General features: G+C 39.0%; 1 protein-coding gene across 1 annotated transcript in view; it reads right to left on the bottom strand.

The window, feature by feature from the left end:
* Window positions 1-17,035, bottom strand: part of LOC116246798 (DNA ligase 6) — a 44,696-nt gene that overhangs the window by 2,663 nt on the left and 24,998 nt on the right. The window contains 5 exon segments of the mRNA XM_050075756.1: window positions 7,254-7,442; window positions 8,529-8,645; window positions 8,792-8,853; window positions 8,968-8,987; window positions 11,334-11,383. Of these exon segments, the coding sequence (XP_049931713.1) occupies window positions 7,254-7,442; window positions 8,529-8,645; window positions 8,792-8,853; window positions 8,968-8,987; window positions 11,334-11,383 (438 nt within the window).

The following is a 17,035-nucleotide window of genomic DNA, read 5'->3' as shown; positions in this document are numbered from 1 at the left end:
CTTCAATTCCAAGAAAATAAGTTAGTCTTCCCAAATCAGTCATCTGAAAGCATTTGTTAAGAAAATCTTTTACCTCTATAATCCCTTTATCATCACTTCCAGTAATAACCATATCATCAACATACAATAATAAAACAATTACACCTACGGAGGTGGTTTTTACAAACATGGCAGTGTCAGAGTAGCAAGATTGAAAACCTTGATTAAACATGACACTACTAAACTTATCAAACCAGGCCTTGGGAGCTTGTTTTAAACCATAAAGGGCTTTCTTAAGACGTAAAACTTTGTTTTGAGGTAGATCAAAACCAGGGGGAGCACTCATGAAAACTTCTTCCTGCAGGTGACCATTTAAGAAAGCATTTTTAACATCCATTTGAAAAATAGTCCAATGTTTAACAGAAGCAATGGCAATAAGAGTTCTAACAGAAGTCATGCGAGCAACAGGAGCAAAGGTTTCTTCATAATCAATCTCATATTCTTGAGCATATCCCTTGGCAACAAGTCTGGCCTTGTATCTTTCTAAGGTTCCATCACTTCTAGTTTTGATTTTATAGATCCATCTACATCCAATAGTCTTTTTCCCTGTTGGTAGAGACACAATATCCCAAGTCTCATTGCTTTCAAGAGCTTTAAGTTCAAGATTCATGGCTTCAATCCAATTGGGATCTTCCTTAGCTTCAAGGTAAGAAGATGGCTCATAAAAAGAAGGATGTGCCATAAAACAAGCTCGAAATTTTGGGAAAAAAGACTCATAAGAGATAAATCTTTGAGGAGGTCTAGTGTGCCTTTAGGATCTCCTAGGGAGAGATTGATTAGTTTCTTGATTTTGGGGATCTCTTCTTCTATAAACTAAGATCTCTTTTGGATGAATCAAATGAGTAGAATTGTCATTGTTGACTTCTTCAATTGGCACTTCTACAACTTTATCGGGTTCATTATCATCAATATCATCATCATCATCAATATCATTAGTCCAAAGAAAAGTATAATCTTCTAGTTTCTTGGGTTCATCTTTGAAACCATCTTCATTTTCTAGAAAGATCACATTTCTAGAAACATAAACTTTATCTCTTTCAATATCATAACATCTATAACCCTTTTGAGTTTTGGAATACCCAATAAAAACACAAGAAATGGCTTTGGAAGAAAGTTTATCATCTTTGTCACTTAACACAAAACATTTGCAACCAAAGACTTTAAGTCTATTGTAATTAGGTTTAACATGATTAAGTTTTTCAAAAGGAGAAATATGTTTCAAAAGTTTGGTAGGCATTCTATTAATTAAATAGGTTGAAGTCAAAACAGCCTCAGCCCAAAAATTTTTGGGAACATTTTTAGATAAAAGAATGGCTCTAGTGGTTTCAATAATGTGCCTATGTTTACGCTCGGCCACTCCGTTTTGTTGTGGAGTGTTAGGACAAGATCTTTGATGAACAATGCCTTTTTCTTTTAGAAATTTTTGAAATTCATTTGACATAAATTCTCCTCCCGAATCACTTCTAAAGACTTTGATGTTTGAGCCAAATTGGGTATAGATCATGTTGTAGAAATTCTTAAAGTTTATGAAAACCTCCGATTTGTGTTTGAGAAAGTAAACCCAAGTATGCCTAGAATAATCATCAATAAAAAATCACATAGTACAATAATCCTCCTTTCGACATAATAGGAGCGGGCCCCCACACATCCGAATGCACTAAATCAAAAGATTTTTGGGCAATAAAGTTTCTATTATCAAAAGGTAAGACTTTCATTTTAGCCTTGATACAATCATTACAACAAAAGTTCTTTTGACAAAAATTCTCCACGAGACATTTTTTCTATATTGGTATGTCTAAGTCTTTGATGCCAAGTTTGAATGTCACATTCTTTGGAGATATTGCAAGATGGTCTTGAAAGGTCCAAAAAGTCTATGTAGTAGAGATCTTTTGTTCTAAAACATTCCCCAATCGTCTTCTTGGATACTCGGTCCTGTATCAAACATTTGGATTGTGAGAAGATTATATCAAAACCAAGGTCGGCTATTTGAGAAACAGACAATAAATTTAAGCTTAATTTAGGAATGTGTCTTACTTGAGGTACTTTTAAAGTTTTGGATCCAAAATCTAGGTCAAGATTTCTAATAAAATCAATTTCAAGAGAAGTACCATCCGCCTTTTTCACAAAGGAATAAGAATCATTTTTAGTGCATTCGGTGATAAGGGATCCACAAGGCGTCATATGAAAAGATGCACCCGAATCAATAATCCAAGAATACTTACTTGAAGAAGTAGATGCCACGGTAGCTCCCAAAGTTGAAGGTGTGCCTCCTCCCTTTAGAAACGGTTGAAGAGCACTTATGAGTTGATCAAGTTGGAATGAGCTTGCTTCTTTTCTTTCTTCTTGAATTGGAGCCGCAACATTGCTTCTTTTGTCAAAAGTTCTAAGTTTTGGACATCTTGGCTTGGTATGTCCTTCTTCTTGACAATGATAGCAAATAACTTTTCTTCTTGCTCCTTCATTTGTACGATTGAAGTGAGGAGGTCTATAAGGTCTCAAATGGGCTCCCGGCCTAGATGTGGCAAGCACATTGTTGACTTTCTCTTTATCAAGACAAAGACGATTTTCCTCCATTTGAAGCTCCGCAATAGCCTCATTCATAGATGGTGCTTTAGAACGATGAAGTAAAGCGGTTTTGACACCATCAAATTCGGTCTAAGACCTATGATAAACTTGTAAAACTTGTCACGTTGTATTTGCTTTTCTCTAAGAATAAGATCTTGTGTCCAATGTGGTTCAAAAATACTCAATTCATCATACAATTGATCCATTTCAGCCACATAATCTTTAATAGGTCTATCTCCTTATTGAAGATTGTGAATTTTGAGTTGAACATGATGCATATAAGCAACATCTCTCATGGTATGAGTTTTCTTTAGATATTCCCAAGCTTCTAGGGCAGAATTTAATTTAGAGATTTGCCCGCTAGTAGCATTGTCAACACAAGTCAAGATCCAAGTAATGATTTTGTGATGACCAACACTCCATTCTTCCCATTTCTTGTTGTATTCAGCCATTACCTTTTCTTTTTCGGTTGCATCCAATTCCATAGCCCTTCCATCAACAATTATCGTAAGGACTAGTTGTGGTTCAAGTTTTGTCCCATCAACTAGTCCTCAAAAGCTTTTACTACGAATAAAGTGTTCCATAGTTCTAGCCCATTGTATGTAATTCGTTGATGAGAGTTTGGGAAATGGAAGAGAAGAGACTTTGTCATCCATGGGCACAATCAACAAGGTAGATCCACTTACAAGTTATGAAGAAGATGGCAGCCACGTGAAAAGAAGTCCACGGCAAGGATAAAAACTCAGCAACAATAGAAACCAGTCACCCTTCCACCAGCCACGAGCTCACCACCAAGGGAGCTAAATTCCGTCAAGAAATCACCAAAAAGAAGCCAGCAAAAACACTCTTCTTCTTGTGAAAAACAGCAGCAAGCAATATCTCGAACACTTGGAGTGCTTCACAGCTCCAACGTAGGAGTAAAAACTGAACCTTCAATCTTGAACGGCAGCAAGACAAAGAGCCAAAGACGTGGCTCTGATACCATGTAAATCATGCCCAAATTAGGCAAATACTTCAAGAATATCACTCTTGAATCTCCCACTAGCTCAACAAGGCAATACACAAGAGTCCTCTAACAAGAGGATAAAGAAAATATATTGATCTTCAGCCAAACAAAGCAAAAACTACAAGATGTGGCTTAACAAGCCATACATTAAAAGGGGACAACAGTCCCTTATTTATAATACAAGGGAAGAAGAGAGGAGGAGAGGAAATGGCTGTTGGGCCATTTCCAACGGCTAGAATTCTAGCCGTTGGAGAGAGGCCCAACAGCTATTTCCTCTCTTAACTAATAATAAAGGTGAAAAAAGGAAATAGAAAAATACATAAAAGAAAATGAAAAATTACAAGTATGACCTAAGTACCCTAAAATATACACATATCTATCTATGTAAGACATATATTAGCACACTAATATATGTAATGTACATGCACATAGATATATATATATATATAGGAATACATACATTCTAACAGTGAAGTTCCTACTGTCATAAAAACTTTCATTACTTCCCTGGATAATCCAAGTCGTGCTTGGGAGAAACAAGTTGAATAAGACATTCAGACTGTTGCTGCAAGTGAAGAGCTTCTCATCGCCCTGCGGAAGGGTGTCAGGTCATGTACTCAACATCCTATTGATAACTTTGTTTCATATTCTAGACTGAGCAAAGACTACAAATGTTTTGTATCTTCTCTTTCTTTGGCTGTGATTCCTAGGAATGTTGTTGAGGCTCAGAGTGATCCCAAGTGGACTTATGCAATGCAAGAAGAGATGGAAGCCTTGAACAGAAACAAGACATGCCAGTTGGTAAAGATTCCTGAAGCCGCTCATCTGGTAGGATTCAAGTGGGTTTACACCATTAAGTATAAGCTAGATGGGAATATAGACAGATATAAAGCTCGACTTGTTGCCAAGGAGTTCAGTCAGAAATATGGAATCGACTACTTGGAGACCTTTGCTTCCGTTGCGAAGATGAAGACTCTCAGAGTCATTATATCCTTAGTTGTGACAAAGGAGTGGAGAATGTACCAACTTGATGCCAAGAACACATTTTTCAATGGAGACCTTGAAGAGGAAGTATATATGTGTATGCCTCCAAGATATGAGGAACTTGGAAAATGTTGCAAGTTAAGGAAAGCTCTATATGGGCTCAAACAATCACCTCGAGCATGGTTTGAACTTTGAACAACTTAGACTTGTAATGAGACAATATGGATATCATCAAGGGAATAGAGATCATACACTCTTTGTGAAGAGGAATGAGCAAAATGTTACTATTTTGTTGGTATATGTTGATGATATGATTGTCACAGGTGATTATGAAGATGAAATAAGTAAGTTAAAGAAACTGTTGGCGATCGAACTTGATCTCAAGGATCTCGATAAGTTGAAATATTTTCTTGGCATTGAAATTGCTAGGTCTGGTACTATCCTTGTGCTAAATCAACGGAAGTACACTCTAGATTTGTTAAAGGAGACCGGGAAACTGGGGTGTAGACCGGCTTCTACTCCTCTAGATGCTAGCCATAAGCCGAGTCTTAGAGATGGGGAGCCTCTCTGTGAAAGAGGCCAAGAGAAGATATCAACGTCTTGTGGAGAAATTGATTTATTTTACTCTCACTAGACCTGATATTACCTTCGTTGTGAATGTGATGAGTCAGTTCATGCATGCTCCCACAGATGCTCACTTGAAGGCTGTTGACGGGATCTTGTGCTACTTGAAGAGGAATCCTGGCAAAGGTCTCCTGTACGTTCGCCCTTGAAGTGCATTGTTGTTGTGTGAGTCTTGGCGATCCTCCGAGTTTTCCAGCAACATGAAACCAGCGAGCTATCTTCCAACAACTAGTGGCAACCTTCAACGCATCTCTAGCACAAGGCAGCCAGTGCAAGACCATCTGGTCCATTTCCGTTTGGCGTTTAGAAGCGCTGGCCGCTGGGTCTCCACCCAAATGTGTCAGAAATCAGCTGCGAGTCTGCGATCCATCTAGTCGATTTCTTGCTGCCACTTGTGTGTTTGTCTTTCATTGTTGTTTCTCTTTAATTTGATTATTGTTTTTGTTGCCTTTATCTTTTGGGAATGAGCGCTGCAACTCTGTTTGGCATTTGCTCATATTTGCAGCGTGTTTTATTTCAGTTTTTTTTTGTGATGTTCAGGATTTAACGATTACTTTCTGAAATGTGAAAATTTTTTATCGTTGTTTTCATGGTATACACTATACATGCTTGAGTTTGACTGTTAAAGTGTAAATGTTTTTCACCCAGATCAGTTTTTTGTTTTGCTGCAATGATGGTTATACCGTTTAATATTTACTTGCTTAGCATGTTTTTATGACTAATTTCTGCTGAATGTCCATAATTTGATCTGTTTTGCTGCAATGACTGTTAGCACCAAATGTTTGAAGTGTATTGGTAAACATTTACTCGTTTACCATTTACTGATTTAGATTTTAGTATTTTACATAGCACCGAATGCAGATAGTGTACATTTGTAATTTTTTTTGTTTATAGAATTAGACAATTTTGTTATATGTGTGTGTGTGTGTGTGTATTAGTAATAATAAAAAAAACCCTCGCTGCACCTAAATTTTTTGGAATGTGTCGCTCCGGCACCGGCACCTTGCACCTATGTGACATAGCTTCGAACTAAATACATGGTAACCCATATGATACATGGAAATGGAGTAATGGACTAACACTGCAACAAATAGCTTTGGCTGGAGTTGATGAGAGTATAGGAACCTCAATCAATGTCAACCCTATAAGCCAAAACACAAGGCTTCTTCACAAAGACAATCATTCAATGCCCAAAGTCCTATTTTCACATCCATTAAGGCACAAAAAAATATTAAATATGACTTTATTGACTAAAATGCTTAGCAAAAGCATTTATTACAATACACAAATATGCCACTTGTACATAAAGATCATAGCTCAAGGGCAAAAGAGCTTCACATGCATACAGAAAGGCACAATAACAATATACAGTTGTACAATTTTATTTACCAATCCGTAGACAAAGCACGAATTGGAAAAAGAATATTCCCTCAACATTATATATATATATATATATATATATATATATATATATATATATATATATATATATATATATATATATATATATAAAGAGGGGCTGAACTAACTGTTGGCAGACCTGGCGGCTGGTCAATGGCCAACCAATGCAGTCAAAGGTCAGTGTTGACCAGAAACGAGAGAGAATAATTACAAAAGAAAGGAAAATTTAGAAAGGAAAAGTTAAGTACAACTATGTAGTATGTATTGTGCACATGTGAGTGATAGACAGTATCCATATAAGTACACACATATAAGAACAGCACTATGCAAATATACATACATACAAAGATGCATACATAACACATACATGCATATGTATGCGCATATGAGCGGGGGCAGACTTATGATGAATTTGCACCAAAGTACAGCACTGCCTAGCTGCTTTACAAAGAAGAGGTTCTCCAGTCAACAGATGAGCTACAGTTATCCCCACATACCCAACCAACAATAAGTTGGTTCCCAGATCATGTAAATGACTCAAAACTTGCAGCTTAAGTCACTAACTGGTATGAATCCTCTATATGTTCAACCAAGGCATTAGTTGCAGAAGCCTTCCATACTTCTTGCAAGAAACTAACAAATAAAACTGCCCATGGCATTTCGCTTCATATGAATGCACACAAACATAGGTACCACACTCCTCACCTGCACCTCTTATCTCCCAAACAAGCTCAGTTGAAAACCAAACGTCAGGCACCTCCAACGTGTGGTAGTACGGAGGCTTTTTTGATAAGATCTTTTCATCAGAAAAAAATTCCTTCATCTGCAATTTCGTCATAAATTAGTGTCAGCACAAGAAGATTTGTAATTTACATGACAGTTATAACTTTAAAAGGAAATTGAAAAACTGAGAGACAAACTATTTTGTAACATGACTCTTGACACAATTAAAAATGTAATCTGTTATGCCATGAAAAAATAGATGGAGTCATAGAGTTGGTTCTAAAAATTGTGTGAAAAAATGGATGGAGACATAGAGTTGGTTCTAAAATTGTGATATTTAAGATTCCTTAGTTAACCATCAAATTTTAACCAACAGAAATAACTTCAGGTGATCGAAATAGCCGAAATTTAGCTTGCATGAGAAACCTGATTTTGCACAAAGACTTCAAAGATCTGGAATAATTTAGCTAAGACAAAAAAAGACTTAATGAAGAACATCAACTGTAAGAAAAATAAACAAACAGAAGCATCATAACAGAGACGCAAGGTCATATAAAGCTGCAATTGACACTTCAAATATGAAAATGTCTAATCTTTGACATGCTAGACCTATATTCTTCTTCACCATGCCATAAACAAGGGAAGCATACCAGTAAAACAGATGGTCGTCGAAAATGAAGACAATGTCATTAATCTATACATGGGAACCTAAAGCTGGACAAACTGTTCACAGTATAACAAATAAAGATGTTAAAAACAGTCATAATTAAGTCATGGTAAGAACAAAATTAACATACGCAAAGGAATGCAGAGCTCCTCGAAGTCAAAACAATGAAAAATGAACAAACAGGTATTGACAATCAACACATCCAAGAAAAAAGTAAAGAAACGTACAAACCCCAGCTAGTCAACAAACTAAGTTACCCAAGTCACCCTGGACAGGCACTCAAAGTGGTCATTCCAGTAGTCCAACCAGGATATTTCAACAGAGTTACATGACTTAGCAAGCAAGTAAGCTGACCCAGCTACTCATCAGCAGGCCTGCTCAGCATCTAAATGCTAATATGACACAACCAGATCACAAACAGGTATCTAATAGATTTTTCAAGTTACAGGGTTTTGTGAACTTTGAAATACATTAAACTAGAACAAAAAGGGAAATTTAGGAACCACATAAACGTTTTACCTCCATGTAGAAAGAATCTGAAAATCCAGACATGACACGGCACACACTCTGAAACTCTTCAGAATCAGCATTATAACATGCCATGAGAAAAGGACTATACCTGAAGCAAGCAGCACAGTATCATACATTACCAAATATGAGGGCTTGCCTCCCAGGAATAAATAAGTATAATATGGACAAGAAATCAAGTGAAGAAACTGACCATCCAGCCTTTAGCCCATTACCATGCCAAGCTCCAATAGTTTCCAATGTCAATAGTTTACCGTCATTTCCTGAGCAAATTCAAAGTATCCAACTTTTGCATCATAGAACAAGTCCTTTAAATCTGTCAAGTTGTACAAGGAAATGCAGTTCTTTTTCACAAAAAGAACCTAAACACTAAATTGTGGCACTGGATAGAAATCATCAGAAGGAAAAAACATGCAGCTTCGTCACTGACGTAGAGGAGATCCCACCAACCTGAAATCAAACTATTATTCATCAGAAACCGATTCAGAACGCATCAAATTCTATACAAGGAGTCCCCAGAAGAAGATAAAAGTAACTCCTTGTTATACTAACACAAATAATGTTATGGTCAACGTTTGACCGACTTCAAATGTGTTTTTTTTTTTAGATTAACGATTAGACGATTATAACATTAGAAAGAACGACGAACAGCCGAACCACCCTCGCTCAAGCTCAAGTTACAGCCACAGTCACCTGGGTGCGTTTCAGGTGAGCTCGCACCCGCACGGGTGCGTTGCGGGTGCGGGTGCGCTCCAGGTGCGCACCCAATCAGCACCCGCTGATGAGCTCGCACCCAAACCGCATCCGGGGGTTGGATCTAGTTTCGAAACCAAACCAAATCTAAACCAAGTGTATGGTTTGGATCTAAATCTGATTTCGAGAAAAAACCAGATCCAAAATCCATAAAATTCAATTCACCATTCTCACCGGCCAACCATCACATCTAAATTAAATACATCTATAGATATATTATATGTTCTCTTTCAAAAAAAAAACGATACAAAACTAAAGAATGGTGGCTTTCATAAAACCTGTTTGTCTTTTTTTCAAACATTTCTTTTTTGATTTTCCACTACCATAAAATGTATAATTTTAATCGTCTTATTTAATTTTTACAAAAAATTAATAATAATAATAAAATATCTTTACCACACAGGCACCTTATTTAATTTCTACAAAAATTAATAATAATAATAAAATATCTTTACCACATCGGCACCCACATAGGTTACAGCTTCCGCCATAGAGCTTGGTCAATAAGGTAACCATCGATCAAGCTTTAAAGTGATGAAAGTCTTCTTCACTTTCGATACAGGACTAAATGAACCCAACACAGCTGTCCTGTGTAGTAGTTTGGATCCGGGCCTACTTGCCAACTCGCTCCATTTCTACTGATCCAATTCATAGTTAATGCTAAAAAATCCGAAAAAAAAAAATTCAAGAAAAATGTATTTAAAGGAACAACCATGGTAATAAAAAATATTAAAAAATTATAAAAAATCTAAAAAAATCTAAAAAAAATCCGAAAAAACTAGTAAAAATCAGAAAAATTCAAGAAAAATGTATTTAAAGGAACACTCTTAGCATTTTGTTATTGTTTGAAATATATATATATATATATGTGTGCCCGTGTGTGTACGGTCGTACCCACGTTTTTTGAAAATGGTCCGTACTCGTACCTATACCGATACCTACACCCGCACCCGTACCCGTACCTATGTGACATAGGTCTCGATCAATCAACAGTTTTAAAAAACTATCATGCCACTCTTATAAATACCAAGAATAAAATGTAAAGACAATATACATGATGCTTAAGGTGATCATTTCCAAGCTTTAGACAGAAATGCTTATCATTTGTCATGCTGCTTAATTTTATTAACAGGCAAACATGGTTTTTTCGTGTTTTAATTTCCCTTGCTCACACACATATGTATGCACTTCAGAAGGCTGGGATGTCAATGATGGAGGCATAGTTAGAGACACACCAAGACATGGCCATAATGTTCTGCTTTGAGCAAATGTTCAAGATTCTTGACATGGGACAAACAACTTTATTTCTTGAGAGTATCAAAATGAAAGTTTGTGCTACAAGGACTCTACGTGTGGGATCATATGATGGTTATTTGGGAAAAGAGAAATAGGATCCAGGTTCTTAATTGAATTTTTTCTGCCACATGTAATGGAGCTAACGCTGTTGGAATTACACATTCCCCGTTCAGACCATTACCAACAGCCCCTTAATGCAGAGGTACTGGTATTGGTCTCCACAGATTTCACTTTAGAAGATATTTAGATGTGCCATTCAACTAAGCATGACAAGGTCCTAGAAACTCTTCTTGTAAATACTTTAAGAAACACTATTCTATGATTCTATCATCATTTCTTATATTAAAAAAAACACGAAAAATTAAATCTTCAAACCAATATTAGTGCACCCAGTGAGTCAAGGAACCCTTCAACAAGAACTATTTGGCCCATGAAGTACATTTGCAAACAATGTCTTCAATTATAAGCGTGTTGAACATCATTATGCTGATAAAAGAACCTCTAAACATATATCTAAGGAAAATTCATATGCATACAAAGATAAACAAATAATAAAGCATAAGGCCCAAGACTACCAAAGCATCAAAACCAAACCGAAACTATATGAAACTTTCAAGAACCTTTGGCCAAAGTTGGGAAAGAAGAATATGTATTCATTTGTCATGTTTGCGCCAAGCATTAAGTCCACAAGTCACTGTTATAAATATCATATGAACTGGCCAATCAACTGGTATCATTTGCACTCACCGTTCACCATTTGCAAACATGATGTCGAACACAAAGATACAAATATCAACCTATAGAATAAAACAAGAGATTAGACAAGATTTGAATTTATGAAAAAAAAAACATTGAGTTACAGATTTATGATAAACAAAAATAATAAGAGAGCAACCAAATAAATTTTGTTTGAAAAACAACACTTTCATTTTTTTTTGTTCCTGTGTAGAGCTATGTCACATGGGTGTGGAGTACGGGTGCTGGTGCCGGTGTGGGATGCGGCAAGTTCCAATTAGGTGTGGGTGTGGCAAGAGCATATAAATATAAATAAATAAATAAATATATATATATATATATATATATATATATATATATATATATATGTTATTTATTATATAAGTAATTTTATTTGTCTATATTTTTAAACTTTTTTTTATCAAGGATACCATGAATTGATATATCAATGAAAACTTGGCCAAAACATTTTCCAGAACAGTCAAGTCATTTGATGCCGTGTCGGGCTGCACACGATGCGGGTGCGAATGCGCCACCGTTAGCACACCCGTGTGACTTAGGTGCAGAGGATGAGGGGCAGGGAGGGAGTTGTATGCATGAAGATGCATGGATAAATGCAACACAACTACTCCTTGTCTCTCGTCTCTCTCTTCACTGAATGCTCTCTCTTAAGTATTTAATGAGAGAGGTATAGTGAGAGTAGTTAGCGGAGTGACCACACACACAGAGCACACAGGTTAAGGTGGTGTCACCCTCGTATGTTCTGCTTGCCAAATAAAACAGAAAGTTCTAATTCACTTCTTAAATAAATTATAATAAGACAATGTACAATTGTCCATAATGCACAAATGAGCAAAGCATGAAATGCATAAACAGTTAAAACATGTTGATAGATCGTATGTTTCGGGTCCGGATCCATACCCGACCCGCCTTTTAGGCCGATTTGGGCACTACTTAAGTCATGTAACCCTAATCTTTATGAGTTAATGATAATCTAAGGAAAGAGAGAGTCTGGCTGCTAGTGGGCACCAACTCCTCCTCATTCGTGGTTTTTTCTCCCTCGTGTTGAGGGTTTTCCACGTTACATCGTGATCGTTGTTCCTCTTCCTCTTCTTGTTCGTATTTCTACATGGTATCAGAACCGTGAAGTTCCAACATTCACGTGTTGGAGGAGGCGCCCCGCCCTGTTTATCGTCCTACAGAGCCACTGCTTATCGCCGCCGTCCGACGCCAAGACGACTGCCGCCGCCGTCCACCGTCTGCCACCGTCCGCCCTCCCGTCGCCCGTTCGTCTGCCGCCGTCCGCCCACCCGTCGCCCGTCTGACTGCCGCCGTCCCCCCTTCCGCCGCTCGTCCTCCTGCACTCGGCGAGCGCCTCCAAGCGCTGCCCTCTGCTCTTGCGCCGCCAAGGGCCTCCCGCCGTCGTTTTCTGTTCCCGCTGCCGTCCAGCGCCTCACGCTCCGCCCTTCTGCCGACGCCGCCGTCTTCAGGGTTCCACGCTGCAGTCGCTCCCTGCCCTTGTTGCTCTCGTCGTTGTGTGGGTCTGTCATTATGGTAGCCTCTTCTTCCTCGTCGATGGTCAGTCAAACTGAAATTGGAACTGTGAGACCCGAGAATGTTCCTGTGCAGGTTATTACTCTTCGCCTCACAAAGGAGAACTATTTCTCGTGGTCGCCGGCCATGACTATGGGGATTGCTGGCCGTGGTCGGATGGCCTATATCGACGGGAGCAACCCTGAACCAACAAGAACAAGTGATGCATGGCACACTTGGTTCCTTGAGGACAATCAAGTAAAAACGTGGATTGTCAACTCTGTCTCCGCTGAGATTGCACGGGACATGTGGGTGGTCCTTGAGCAAATGTATGGCCAGAAGAAGACGGTCATTCGCACTTATCAAGTAATGAAGACTGTTTATAACCTTCGCCAAGGGAACTCTTCTATTGCAGAATACTATGGGGCTTTGAAAGCCAAGTGGGAAGAACTTGACTATCACTCTGATATTCCGTGGCACTGTCCCCAAGATCAGGCACTTTACATTGCTCAGAAATGGAAAAACAAAGTGTTCCTCTTTTTAGCTGGCTTAAATGATGAGTTTGAAGGTGATCGGAGCCAGATTCTGAATTCTGGAGAAGTGTCCAGTATTGAAGATATATACTCGGTTGTTGAAGCAGAAGAACAGAGAAGGTTGGTAACCAATGAAAGCAAGAGGGATCTTGATCTCTCTCATGAGAGATCAGCCCTTGTGAGCCGTGGACTTGGAGGCTTGGCTAGACCCCCTCGCCGATGCACACACTGCAAGAAGACGGGTCACACCGTCGATTACTGTTGGGATCTCTATCTAGACAAGAAAGGCAATAGAGGGAGGTCTTCCAATGGGAAGACACGTGGGCCTGAGGCGCCCAAATCCAGTGGGGAAAAACTTTCTATTTCGGCTGACCAGCTTCGTGAACTAAGGGCTTATTTGGGCAGGATGGATGTCAACAAGATTGAGACATGAGAGGAAACTACAGCTAATCATGCTCTTGCAGTTATTGGCAATAAAGGTAACTCTTCTGTGGGGGAATGGATTGTCGATAGTGGTGCTACTCATCATATGACAGGTAATCCGAAATTGTTTTATGAGTATAAGTTGTCCTTGGGAAAGGAACGTGTTTCTCTTGCAGATGGTTCCTCTACCTGTGTGGCAGGCGAAGACACTATGTCCTTGTTGGACAAATTTCATGTGCAGGGCGCTTTACATGTTCCCCAGTTTCTTTTAAATCTCTTGTCAGTTAGTAGACTTACTAAAGAATTGAATTGTGAACTTATTTTCTCTGCCGATCGCTGTATTTTGCAGGACTTGGTGACAAGGAAGAGGATTGGGATTGGTTTAGCTTTTGATGGATTATATCGTCTTCCCATACGTGTGGCTACTACTCTGTTGACAACGATCCGCAAGACAGATAAGAGAAGAGAATATTGTCTTCAGTCCTTTATGTACTGGCATGAACGTTTTGGGCATTTACCTTTTGGGATTTTGAAACATTTGTTTCCAGACTTGTGTTCCTCCTTTGATTTGTCTTCCCTTTCTTGTGATGTTTGTCAGTTTGCCAAACATGTGAGGGCTTCGTACCCTCTTTCTACTAGTTGTGTTAATGAAGCTTTTTCCCTGATTCACTCTGATGTATGGGGACCTTCGGGGATTCATACCCGTCAAGGTTTCCAGTATTATATCACTTTCATTGATAATTTTTCTCGTGCTACATTTGTGTACTTGTTAAAAGACCGCAGTGAGGTTCCTCGTATCATTGAGACATTCATTCTTCTTGTGCATACCCAATATGGTGCGAATGTTAAAACTTTCCAGTCCGATAATGCCCGTGAATACATGTGTCAGCCTGTTGAGGAGTTTCTTAGACAACGGGAGATTGTTCATGAGACATCTTGTAGTTATACCCCCCCTCAAAATGGGGTTGCTGAAAGGAAAAATCGTCAACTTCTTAATGTCACCAGGGCTCTTTTGTTTCAGAGAAATCTTCCTAAACATTATGGGGGTGATGCAGTTCTTCTGGTAGGACTTCCCACTCGTTGCTTCCTGGCAGTCGTCCACCATTCCCTCTTCCTCCTCGTGTTTTTGGTTGTGTATGTTTTATCCATGATCACAGTCCAAATGTCAAGAAACTTGATCCTAGGTCTATCAAAGGTGTCTTTGTTGGATACACTCCTACGCAAAAAGGATACAAATGTATTGATCCTATTACTGGTCGAGTTTATGTTACGAGGGATGTTACCTTCTTGGAACATGCCTCTTACTTTGGTGAGAATCCTCTTCAGGGGGAGTAGTCTGTGGGCAGGGAAGAGTATTCTCAGAGACATGAACTTTAGTTTATAGATTTTTTCGACTACAAGAAAGTAGAATCGCTTACTACTGTTGATGTGCCTGAGAAGGAGGAAATGTGTGACACTAGCATTGAGAAGGAAGGCCCTCGGCTGTTTGGACAGTTCTACTCTAGACGAGGTACTCAGACAGAGATGATGACTTGTGATGCTAGATCTACTTCCAATACCAATGCCACTCCTTCCCTGGATGAACCAAGTCCTACCGTGGAGACCATGGAGACTCATGATGAGGTTGAAAAGAAGAATGAAGATCTTCCCATTGCCCTGAGAAAGGGTGTAAGGTCATGTACTCAACACCCCATTGGTAATTTTGTTTCTTATTCCAGACTTGGAAAAGATAACAAGTGTTTTGTTTATACTCTTTCTTTGGCTGTGATCCCCAGGACTGCTGCTGAAGCTCAAAGTGACTCTAAGTGGGCTGATGCAATGAAAGAAGAAATAGATGCCCTAAGAAGAAATATGACATGGGAAGTGTTGAAGATTCTTGAAGCTGCTCACTTAGTTGGATCCAAATGGGTGTATACCATCAAGTACAAACCAGATGGGAGTATTGAAAGATATAAAACTCGACTTGTGGCCAAGGGATTTAGCCAGAAATATGGAATTGATTACTTAGAAACCTTTGCTCTTGTTGCGAAAATGAAGACAGTGAGGGTGGTTATATCCCTAGCTGTGATGAAGGAGTGGAAGATGTATCAACTGGATGTTAAGAATGCATTCCTCAATGGTGACCTCGAAGAAGAAGTATATATGCATATGCCTCCAGGATATGAAGAATCAGAAAAATGTTGTAAGCTGAAGAAGGCCTTATATGGCCTTAAGCAATCGCCCAGAGCGTGGTTCGAACGACTGAGAAGAGTGATGATACGTCATGGATACAAACAAGGAAATGGAGATCACACTCTGTTTGTGAAGAAGAAGGAGAGCAGGGTTACTCTCCTGCTGGTCTACGTAGATGACATGATTGTCACAGGAGATGATGAGGAGGAGATTATCAAGCTAAAAGGGTTACTGGCTACAGAATTCGATCTCAAAGATCTTGGTAAGCTAAGGTATTTTCTTGGTATGGAGGTTGCTAGGTCTAGTACTGGTCTTGTACTAAACCAAAGGAAATACACATTAGATCTGCTGGAAGAAACTGGCAAATTGGGATGTAGACCTACTCCTACCCCATTTGACACTGGACACAAGTTGAGTCTTAGAGATGGAGAGCCTCTCTGTGAAGAAGACAATGGGAGATATCAACGTCTGGTTGGGAAGTTAATTTATCTTACCCTCATGAGACCTGATATCACCTTTGCGGTGAATGTTTTGAGCCAATTCATGCATGCACCAACCGATGCACATCTGAAGGCTGTGGACAGAGTGCTATGCTACCTGAAGAAAAATCCTGGCAAGGGACTCCTGTATGTGAAACAAGAGACTGTGGAAATCGAGGGCTATTCTGATGCGGATTGGGCAGGTTGTGGTGATACCAGACGATCTACTACATGGTACTGTGTCTACTTGGGAGGAAACCTTGTTGTATGGAGGAGCAAGAGACAGGATGTTTGCTCTAGATCTAGTGCAGAGGCAGAATATAGGGCAGTTGCTATGGAAGTGTCAGAATTACTATGGTTGAAGATATTGCTGACTGACATTGGAATAGAGATTGAAGGACCTATGAAGATGTACTGTGATAACAAGTCTGCAATCAACTTAGCCAACAATCCTGTTCTTCACGACAGAACAAAACATGTTGAAATTGATCGTCACTTCATTCGGGAAAGAATTGATGCAAAAGAGTTGATCTTACCTTTCATGAAGTCTGAAGACCAAACTGCTGATGTTCTG

Source organism: Nymphaea colorata, chromosome 2 (genome assembly GCF_008831285.2).
Source record: "Nymphaea colorata isolate Beijing-Zhang1983 chromosome 2, ASM883128v2, whole genome shotgun sequence".
In the NCBI taxonomy this organism is placed as follows: domain Eukaryota; kingdom Viridiplantae; phylum Streptophyta; class Magnoliopsida; order Nymphaeales; family Nymphaeaceae; genus Nymphaea; species Nymphaea colorata.
The sequence above is the reverse complement of the archived record's forward strand: the minus strand, read 5'-3'. Positions and strand labels throughout refer to the sequence as shown.